The sequence below is a fragment of the Babylonia areolata genome, chromosome 32, assembly GCF_041734735.1.
Source record: "Babylonia areolata isolate BAREFJ2019XMU chromosome 32, ASM4173473v1, whole genome shotgun sequence".
NCBI lineage: Eukaryota > Metazoa > Mollusca > Gastropoda > Neogastropoda > Buccinidae > Babylonia > Babylonia areolata.
Genome location: NC_134907.1, coordinates 1,111,981 through 1,124,162, shown reverse-complemented (window position 1 = coordinate 1,124,162; position 12,182 = coordinate 1,111,981). Strand labels below are relative to the sequence as shown.

The window sequence follows — 12,182 nt, the reverse complement described above, 5'->3', positions numbered from 1 at the left end:
ACACAGCCCTGAATTAAGCTGCACACAGCCCTGAATTAAGCTGCACACAGCCCTGAATTAAGCTGCACACAGCCCTGAATTAAGCTGCACCACACAGCTCTGAATTAAGCACCACACAGCTCTGAATTAAGCTGCACACAGCCCTGAATTAAGCTGCACACAGCCCTGAATTAAGCTGCACACAGCCCTGAATTAAGCTACACCACACAGCCCTGAATTAAGCACCACACAGCTCTGAATTAAGCACTACACAGCCCTGAATTAAGCTGCACACAGCCCTGAATTAAGCACCACACAGCTCTGAATTAAGCTTCACACAGCCCTGAATTAAGCTGCACCACACAGCCCTGAATTAAGCTGCACCACACAGCCCTGAATTAAGCACCACACAGCCCTGAATTAAGCTGCACCACACAGCTGCACCACACATCCCTGAATTAAGCTGCACCACACAGCCCTGAATTAAGCTGCACCACACAGCCCTGAATTAAGCACCACACAGCCCTGAATTAAGCACCACACAGCCCTGAATTAAGCTGCACCACACAGCCCTGAATTAAGCTGCACACAGCCCTGAATTAAGCTGCACCACACAGCCCTGAATTAAGCACCACACAGCCCTGAATTAAGCACCACACAGCCCTGAATTAAGCTGCACCACACAGCCCTGAATTAAGCTGCACCACACAGCCCTGAATTAAGCACCACACAGCCCTGAATTAAGCTGCACCACACAGCCCTGAATTAAGCTGCACCACACAGCCCTGAATTAAGCTTCACACATCCCTGAATTAAGCTGCACCACACAGCCCTGAATTAAGCTGCACACAGCCCTGAATTAAGCTGCACCACACAGCCCTGAATTAAGCACCACACAGCCCTGAATTAAGCACCACACAGCCCTGAATTAAGCTGCACCACACAGCCCTGAATTAAGCTGCACCACACAGCTCTGAATTAAGCACCACACAGCCCTGAATTAAGCTGCACCACACAGCCCTGAATTAAGCTGCACCACACAGCCCTGAATTAAGCTGCATCACACAGCCCTGAATTAAGCTTCACACATCCCTGAATTAAGCTGCACCACACAGCCCTGAATTAAGCTGTACACAGCCCTGAATTAAGCACCACACAGCCCTGAATTAAGCTGCACCACACAGCCCTGAATTAAGATGCACACAGCCCTGAATTAAACTGCATCACACAGCCCTGAATTAAGCTGCACCACACAGCCCTGAATTAAGCTGCACCACACAGCCCTGAATTAAGCTGCACACAGCCCTGAATTAAGCTGCACACAGCCCTGAATTAAGTACCACACAGCCCTGAATTAAGCTACACCACACAGCCCTGAATTAAGCTGCACCCAGCCCTGAATTAACTCACTCGCTGCCAATGTCCGCATATGCGGATGTCGTCGGACAAAGCGTTGGATGCCAATGTCCGTATATGCGGATTTGGATTTTGAAAAGTCGCGCTGTTGGAGTGACGTGTCGGATACGAAAATCAAAAGCAGAACTGATTCTTCAGTTATCTCCGGCCAACTTTTCATTCACACACACTGCGTGTGTGTAGTGACACGCTCGTTAGCAGACGACAACGAAGCATACCCTCGGTCAGCTCTGCAAGTTGTTTGACAAGATGGCGTTGCGTCGAAGTGTTCGACACGGTCGGAGAGGTCAAACGCAACACAGCGTTGAAGCTACTTTGGAAATGATCCAAACTGAAGGCTCCGATGTTGAAGGAGATAATGTTGGTTCGTCGGACAGTGATTTTGAACCATATCCCGATGAACTAGAAATAGATTCGGCCGCTGAAGAGGGTGTTTGCAGTGGAGAGGAAAGCGAGTCCTGACCATGTGCCAGCTGACTGACACTGACAACGAAATCACTGAGGAAACGGACGACTTTGCTGGTGTTTTTACCAGTGATTGGACTGAAAATGGTGAGTGTGTATGCATTATATATATATGTGTGCGCGCGCGTGCATGTGCGTGTGTGAAAGAAAACAATGTCACATGCTCAGGTGTACAACTCTGTATGTATGTGTGTGTCTGTGTGTGTTTGTGTGTGTGTGTGTGTGTGTGATTGCATGCATATGTTTACTTATTTTCTGTTTTACAATAACATGGAGTTTATTTGTAGAACAAGGTGCTATAGAAATGACAGTAATAGTACTAATACTGATGATACTGTCATTATTGTTTGTAATATTGTAAAAAAAATTTAAAAAATGCATGACCCCCCCCCTAGCCCCCCCCCCCCACCTTTCTCAATGTAGGTGGCGGGCATGACCCCCCACCCCCACACACACCCACCCACCTATCTCAATGTAGGTGGCGAGCATGACCCCCCCCCCCACACACACACACACACACACCCACCCACCTATCTCAATGTAGGTGGTGGGCATGACCCCCCCCCCCCCCCCCCCCCCCCCCCACACACACACCTTTCTCAATGTAGGTGGCCGGCATGAACAACCCCCCCCCTCCTCCCCACCCAACACACACACACCTTTCTCAATGTAGGTGGCCGGCATGAACCCCTCCCCACCCCTCCCCCCAACACACACACACCTTTCTCAATGTAGGTGGCCGGCATGAACAACCCCCCCCCTCCTCCCCACCCCCACCCACACACCTTTCTCAATGTAGGTGGCCGGCATGAACAACCCCCCCCCCCTCCTCCCCACCCCCACCCACACACCTTTCTCAATGTAGGTGGCCGGCATGAACAACCCCCCCCCCTCCTCCCCACCCCCACCCACACACCTTTCTCAATGTAGGTGGCCGGCATGACCCCCCACCCCCACCTTTCTCAATGTAGGTGGCCGGCATGACCCCCCCCCCCCACCCCCCCCAACACACACCCACCTTTCTCAATGTAGGTGGCCGGCATGACCCCCCACCCCCACCCCCACCTTTCTCAATGTAGGTGGCCGGCATGACCCCCCCCCCCCACCCCCCCAACACACACCCACCTTTCTCAATGTAGGTGGCCGGCATGACCCCCCACCCCCACCTTTCTCAATGTAGGTGGCCGGCATGACCCCCCCCCCCCACCCCCCCAACACACACCCACCTTTCTCAATGTAGGTGGCCGGCATGACCCCCCACCCCCACCTTTCTCAATGTAGGTGGCCGGCATGACCCCCCCCCCCCCCCACCCCCCCAACACACACCCACCTTTCTCAATGTAGGTGGCCGGCATGACCCCCCACCCCCACCTTTCTCAATGTAGGTGGCCGGCATGAACCCTCCCCACCCCTCCACCCAACACACACCTTTCTCAATGTAGGTGGCCGGCATGAACTGGTCCGGCCCCAGGAAGCCCGGCCCTGTGGCAGCGTAGGGATCCTCGGGGGGAGCCCCCATCCCTTCCTCATCCCCCCCATGGTCGCTGAACTCCGGGGGTGGCAGGGGGGCCTGGGGGTAGTCAAAGGCCACGCCGCTGTCTGGGGGTGGGGGCAGGGGAGGGGAGGCTGTGAACAACGACAAAACCATCACTGTGATTATCTCCCTGATAGATAACGACAAATGACAAAGATTATCTTCCTTATGAATAACGACTTATCCCCCTTATAGACGACAAATGATGACATTGATTACCATCCTTATAAATAACAACAAATGATGACAGTGATTATCATCCTTATAAATAACAACACATGATAGCAGTGTTTATCAACCTTACAAATAAAACTAATGATAGCAGTGTTTATCATCCTTATAAATAACAACACATGATAGCAGTGTTTATCATCCTTACAAATAAAACAAATGATAGCAGTGTTTATCAACCTTACAAATAACAACACATGATAGCAGTGTTTATCAACCTTACAAATAAAACAAATGATAGCAGTGTTTATCAACCTCACAAATAAAACAAATGATAGCAGTGTTTATCATCCTTACAAATAACAACAAATGATAGCAGTGTTTATCAACCTCACAAATAAAACAAATGATAGCAGTATTTATCAACCTTACAAATAAAACAAATGATAGTAGTGTTTATCAACCTCACAAATAAAACAAATGATAGCAGTGTTTATCAACCTCACAAATAAAACAAATGATAGCAGTGTTTATCATCCTTACAAATAAAACAAATGATAGCAGTGTTTATCATCCTTACAAATAAAACAAATGATAGCAGTGTTTATCAACCTCACAAATAAAACAAATGATAGCAGTGTTTATCATCCTTATAAATAACAACACATGATAGCAGTGTTTATCATCCTTACAAATAACAATAAATGATAGCAGTGTTTATCATCCGAATTGCTTTGAAGACGATGACTTGAATCCTGTGACGAAAGAATCCTATGACTGATGACGACGATGATAATTCTGACACACAGTCACACAACATGCACAGAATTTCTCAGCACACAGCGACACCTAACTCCCACAAAGCTGTCACATTATCAATGCATTTAATACTTCTTCACTCAAGACATCTGCCTGCACACAATATAACTCTATTGAAAACAGCAGACTGTCCAAACAGCCTACCATACAAAACAAAAGCTGTAAAACAAAGCTCTAACTGGAAACACAGCTAAGCTACAAAATAATGGATTATAACAAACTTAAAACAAGCTACAAAAATAGATTTAAAAAAAAAAAAAAATCAAGCTAACCTCTTCAAAGCTTTTCTTGTATTAGGGATAGATTTTAGAACAAAGAAAAATTAAATTAAATTAATAAAACAATTCCAACCAAAGCAAACCCCCCACCACCCCCCCTCCCCCTCATTCACCACCCCCCCCCACCCCCCCCCAAAAAAAAATAAATAAATAAAATAAATAAAAACATGAAATAAACTGGCAAACAACCACTTAACTACACGCTGATATAAAAAAAAAAAAGGAGAAATGTTTCAAAGTGTGTGTGTGTGTGTGTGTGTGTGTGTGTGTGTGTGTGTGTGTGTGTGTGTGTGTGTGTGTGGGTGTGTGTGTGTGGGTGTGGGTGTGTGTGTGTGTGGGCGCGCGCTTGTGTTTTCTTTCTATAAATAAAAGAACTTGCACACATGAACTTAACACAGAAAACAGGCGTGAAGAAAATGCTCCTCCAAGGACTCTGAAGGTTCATGTCAAACATTCAACACACGCAGGCAACACCCACATACGTATATATATACATACATACACCCAGGATATGCATACATACACCCAGGATATGCATACATACAAGGATATGCATACATACACCCAGGATATGCATACATACACCCAGGATATGCATACATACACCCAGGATATGCATACATACACCCAGGATATGCATACATACACCCAGGATATGCATACATACACCCAGGATATGCATACATACACCCAGAGTATAAAGAACAGCCAACAGCATTCATATGAGTCCCAAGAGGGCAGCACGGTACATGGATGAAACAGAAAACTGAGTACAGTTGATTACACCACGTCTCATTCAAACAAGATTAGCAGTACATACAGATATATATGTCATGTTATGACGGAGAAATGTAGTTCTTTTGATTTGGTGAAAGATTACTCTAGACATACTTGTGTATACACAGGGAGACATAATTAGTGCATACAAGTCTTGTTATGGTAGAGAAATGTAGTTCTTTAGAGCTGGTAAGAGATTATTCCAAAAATACCGGTCTTTATACAGAGAGAAATAATTGGACACGACTATACTTTGTCCATACATGGGGAAACATAATTGGACATTGTCTATATGTAGGGAGACACGATTATACTTGTCTAAACATGGGGAGACATAGCTGGACATTGTCTATATGTAGGGAGACACAATTATACTTGTCTAAACATGGGGAGACATAGCTGGACATTGTCTATATGTAGGGAGACACAATTATACTTGTCTAACATGGGAAGACATAACTGGACATTGTCTATATGTAGGGAGACACAATTATACTTGTCTAACATGGGGAGACATAACTGGACATTGTCTATATGTAGGGAGACACAATTATACTTGTCTAAACATGGGGAGACATAATTGGACATTGTCTATATGTAGGGAGACACAATTATACTTGTCTAAACATGGGGAGACATAGCTGGACATTGTCTATATGTAGGGAGACACAATTATACTTGTCTAAACATGGGGAGACATAATTGGACATTGTCTATATGTAGGGAGACACAATTATACTTGTCTAAACATGGGGAGACATAGCTGGACATTGTCTATATGTAGGGAGACACAATTATACTTGTCTAAACATGGGGAGACATAATTGGACATTGTCTATATGTAGGGAGACACAATTATACTTGTCTAAACATGGGGAGACATAATTGGACATTGTCTATATGTAGGGAGACACGATTATACTTGTCTAAACATGGGGAGACATAGCTGGACATTGTCTATATGTAGGGAGACACGATTATACTTGTCTAAACATGGGGAGACATAACTGGACTTTGTCTATATGTAGGGAGACACGATTATACTTGTCTAAACATGGGGAGACATAGCTGGACATTGTCTATATGTAGGGAGACACAATTATACTTGTCTAAACATGGGGAGACATAACTGGACATTGTCTATATGTAGGGAGACACAATTATACTTGTCTAAACATGGGGAGACATAGCTGGACATTGTCTATATGTAGGGAGACACAATTATACTTGTCTAAACATGGGGAGACATAGCTGGACATTGTCTATATGTAGGGAGACACGATTATACTTGTCTAAACATGGGGAGACATAATTGGACATTGTCTATATGTAGGGAGACACGATTATACTTGTCTAAACATGGGGAGACATAATTGGACATTGTCTATATGTAGGGAGACACGATTATACTTGTCTAAACATGGGGAGACATAACTGGACATTGTCTATATGTAGGGAGACACGATTATACTTGTCTAAACATGGGGAGACATAACTGGACATTGTCTATATGTAGGGAGACACAATTATACTTGTCTAAACATGGGGAGACATAACTGGACATTGTCTATATGTAGGGAGACACAATTATACTTGTCTAAACATGGGGAGACATAGCTGGACATTGTCTATATGTAGGGAGACACAATTATACTTGTCTAAACATGGGGAGACATAGCTGGACATTGTCTATATGTAGGGAGACACAATTATACTTGTCTAAACATGGGGAGACATAATTGGACATTGTCTATATGTAGGGAGACACAATTATACTTGTCTAAACATGGGGAGATATAGCTGGACATTGTCTATATGTAGGGAGACACAATTATACTTGTCTAAACATGGGGAGACATAATTGGACATTGTCTATATGTAGGGAGACACAATTATACTTGTCTAACATGGGGAGACATAACTGGACATTGTCTATATGTAGGGAGACACAATTATACTTGTCTAAACATGGGGAGACATAATTGGACATTGTCTATATGTAGGGAGACACGATTATACTGGTCTAAACATGGGGAGACATAATTGGACATTGTCTAAACGTAGGAAGTGTCTGTACATGGGGAGACATAATTAGACATTATATGTATGAAGGAAGACAGAATTATACCTTGTCTAAACATGGAGACACGACGTGACATTATTCCTAAAAAACTCACCCCACCCCCTTTATTCCCACAAAGACGAAAGATAATTTGTCTTCCCATTATCATAAATATTTATGCTCACATAAACATGTGCATGCATGACTGCATATCACATGTACATGGATGTGCATGCATGTAAATTTTGTGTGTGTGTGCATGTGCACGTTTGTGTGTGTGTGTGTGTGTGTGTGAGTGTGTGTGAATGGGTGTGTGTGCATGCATATGTGTGTATATTGGGTGTATGTGTGAATGTGTGTGTGTGTAGTGTGTGTAGTGTGTATAGCGTGTGTATAGCATGTGTAGTGTGTGTGTTAGTGTGTGTGTGTGTGTTTGTGCGCGCGTGCATGCGCCGGCATGCAAGCACATGTGCAGGTGTTTCTCATTATCTCCGTACAGTCCTTTCTCTCTGAAAAGATTTGAACATTCCCCGTACGGAGCATGTGATCAAACCTCAGTCAAAGCAGCAATTGTTCACAGCGACAACACACAAGTCCATGAGTACCTAGGTGCCTTCAAGTCTTCATGCATCATGTTCAATCCATACATGACTGTGCCTCCATGCAGAATCACGTGGATCTTGTATCCATATGTTCGACAGTCTTCCATAATCACGTGGATGTAGTATCCATATGTACGACAGTCTTCCATTCATAATCATGCTGTTCTATCCATGTGGAGTTCTGTATGTATTTACTGAATTTACAGGAAGACCACACTACACAGTATCGATTCTCTCCATTTGTGCTAGCAGCAGCAAGTACTGATTTCTCTATGTGGGGTGTGGTGTGGGGGGGTAGTGGTTTGCACAGTCAGGGAACATGGGGTGTGGTGTGGGGGGTAGTGGTTTGCACAGTCAGGGAACGTGGTGTGGTGTGGGGGTAGTGGTTTGCACAGTCAGGGAACGTGGGGTGTGGTGTGGGGGGTAGTGGTTTGCACAGTCAGGGAACGTGGGGTGTGGTGTGGGGGGTAGTGGTTTGCACTGTCAGGGAACATGGGGTGTGGTGTGGGGGGTAGGGGTTTGCACTGTCAGGGAACGTGGGGTGTGGTGTGGGGGGTAGTGGTTTGCACAGTCAGGGAACATGGGGTGTGGTGTGGGGGGTAGTGGTTTGCACAGTCAGGGAACATGGGGTGTGGTGGTGGGGGCTGGGGGGGTTGCACAGTCAGGGAACATGGGGTGTGGTGTGGGGGGTAGTGGTTTGCACAGTCAGGGAACATGGGGTGGTGTGGGGGGTAGTGGTTTCCACAGTCAGGGAACATGGGGTGGTGTGGGGGGTAGTGGTTTGCACAGTCAGGGAACGTGGGGTGGTGTGGGGGGTAGTGGTTTGCACAGTCAGGGAACGTGGGGTGTGGTGTGGGGGGTAGTGGTTTGCACAGTCAGGGAACATGGGGTGTGGTGTGGGGGGTAGTGGTTTGCACAGTCAGGGAACATGGGGTGTGGTGTGGGGGTGGTGGTTTGCACAGTCAGGGAACATGGGGTGTGGTGTGGGGGTGGTGGTTTGCACAGTCAGGGAACATGGGGTGTGGTGTGGGGGTGGTGGTTTGCACAGTCAGGGAACGTGGGGTGTGGTGTGGGGGGTAGTGGTTTGCACAGTCAGGGAACATGGGGTGGTGTGGGGGGTAGTGGTTTGCACAGTCAGGGAACGTGGGGTGTGGTGTGGGGGGTAGTGGTTTGCACAGTCAGGGAACGTGGGGTGGTGTGGGGGTGGTGGTTTGCACAGTCAGGGAACATGGGGTGTGGTGTGGGGGGAGTGGTTTGCACAGTCAGGGAACGTGGGGTGTGGTGTGGGGGGTAGTGGTTTGCACAGTCAGGGAACATGGGGTGTGGTGTGGGGGGTGGTGGTTTGCACAGTCAGGGAACATGGGGTGTGGTGTGGGGGGGGGGGTGGTTTGCACAGTCAGGGAATCAGACCCCTGTCAGTCTTCACCTGTGGGTTAGGCTAAGTGTGGCAGACTGAATGTATGTTGCATTTTCCATCAATCAATTCGTGTTCAAGCAGCAGATGCGCTATGGTGTTTCCATTATTTGATGTTCACATGCACCGTATGGGAACTCGGCTTTTGTGTGATTATAAATGAAAATGAATAAACCGTCTTCAGTTTCAACACCCCATGCCTACATTTTCTGTACTTAACACACACACACACACACACACACACTATCAAACAAACACACACACACACACACACACACACACACACACACACATTTTTAACACAAGAAGACATACATTCTGATTAAATATGCAACACACATGCACTGACATGAATACAAAATGCACACACAACCATTCCTGCACGACCGCACACTGACACACCCTGTACATCAAGGTGGGTGAATCCACACACACCTGGCCATCCTCTGCCCTCTACCCGTACCCTCCCTCCCTCCCACGCCATTTTTTAACCGACACAATATCTAGCAATTGTTCACCTCCATTCCACTCCAGTTCGTTACTGTCAACCCACTGCATGATGCAGTGGTCTCTCCTCTTCTCTTTCTCTACACTCTTCCAAACACACACACCAACTCCACCCCACACACCACCCCACCCACCACCCCTCACTGTTGAGAAGAGGGGGAATGATGAAAATAAAAGATACTGAAAAAAAAAAAAAAAGCTAACAAATAAAACAAAAACAAACATTCAACCCCATCCAAAATTCAAGCTACAAAAATGCTACAAGACTATGAGTCCATCCAACAAAAAAAACTAAAAACGATAATCTCTTATATTGACAAATAATAACAATAATAATATCAATAATAATAATAAATCTAATCACTGAAACCACAAACTATATAAATGATAATAAAATATATTTGTTGCATTGTTTTGTAAAGTGAAATGTGAAAGACCAGCCTCTTTATTTTGATGTATTACCACTTTACGTTTTGTAATATATGTGTAATCTAATGTATAATTCCTTATTGCAATCAACAACCATCTACCTGAAGATCTAGTCATCAGCCCCATCCACATGTAATATGCAGCTTCCGTTCAAATGTGTGTGTGTGTGTGTGTGTGTGTGCGCGCGCGCACGTGCGTGCGTGCACGTGTGTGTGTGCGTGCGTGCGTGCATGTGTGTGTGTGTGTGCAGTGCGTGCATGTGTGAATATGCGAAAGTTTTTATATTGATATGCACTTGTATGTATCCTAATTTCTACTGTATCTGCGTTTGTGTATGATTTTCAATTTATGTTCGTATCTTGTTATGTACTATCCCCCCCAATATTCCTTGTGACCCCGGTACTCTTGGTAATAAAGATGTATTTTATTCTATTCTATTCTATGTATTCTGTTAATTAAAGTGAAAAAAAACAAACAAAAAACTAATCACTGAAACGACAAACTAACAAACAAAAACCAGCCCCTGCCTGTACAATCCACCCACCAAAAAGTCTTCTTCCAACAACTCGGCAAAAATAACTATGGCGACTGACACACATAATTAGTTCCGGCAAAGACAGACAAGGCCAAGGCCAGAGGGAAAAAAACAACTCAAACTACTTGCAATTCCACAGCCCAGACCAACAAACCCACTGTAAGATGGGGTCTCTGAATGACTAACATACGTGAGTGAGAGAGACGGGGGGTGAGTGGATTACGCACAAAACCCAAGCTCCAGGAAAGGCCCACTACTCTAGTCCACAGCCCACACAGCCAAGGGAAGCCACCCAGTACAAGGGGAGGCAAGCGGAGAGAGAGCGGGGACAGACCCATGCAAACCTTCCAACAACACGGTGTCACCAGACAAAGGTGGGGGTGGGGGTGGCATCTCTGAAAACACATCGCCATCCGTACACCGTAAAGCTGGGCTACACACTACACAAACATCACACATACACAACGCACACATCGCCATCCGTACACCGTAAAGCTGGGCTACACACTACACAAACATCACACATACGCAACACACACATCGCCATCCGTACACCGTAAAGCTGGGCTACACACTACACAAACATCACACATACACAACGCACACATCGCCATCCGTACACCGTAAAGCTGGGCTACACACTACACAAACATCACACATACACAACGCACACATCGCCATCCGTACACCGTAAAGCTTGGCTACACACTACACAAACATCACACATACACAACGCACACATCGCCATCCGTACACCGTAAAGCTTGGCTACACACTACACAAACGTAACACATACACAACACACACACACCGCCATCTGCACAAGGTAAAGCTTCAGTACACACTACACATACACACATACATAACACATACACAACACACAACACCCCTACCCGCCATGCGCACATGGTAAAGCTTGGGTGCACGCTACACACGCACACAACATATACATATATCACATACACAACATACACACCACCATCTGCACGCTGTAAAGCTTGGGTGCACACTACACATACATAACACATACACAACACACTGTTAACACAGTAAAGCTTAGGTACACACTACAAACACGCTGCACATACATAACACACAACACAGTAAAGCTTTGGTATACGCCACACACCCTACACATACATAAATGATAACACATACACAACACACAACACAGTAAAGCTTTGGTACACACCG

General features: G+C 45.6%; 1 protein-coding gene across 3 annotated transcripts in view; it reads right to left on the bottom strand.

Moving 5' to 3' along the window:
• Positions 1-12,182, bottom strand: part of LOC143276722 (abl interactor 2-like) — a 36,683-nt gene that overhangs the window by 4,996 nt on the left and 19,505 nt on the right. For 2 of the 3 annotated variants that reach the window (XM_076581382.1, XM_076581383.1), the window contains one exon: positions 3,289-3,486. In XM_076581382.1, the coding sequence (XP_076437497.1) occupies positions 3,289-3,486 (198 nt within the window). Of the gene's footprint in view, positions 1-3,288; positions 3,487-11,332; positions 11,384-12,182 lie in introns of all 3 variants that reach the window. The other variant, XM_076581381.1, reaches the window with a different exon arrangement.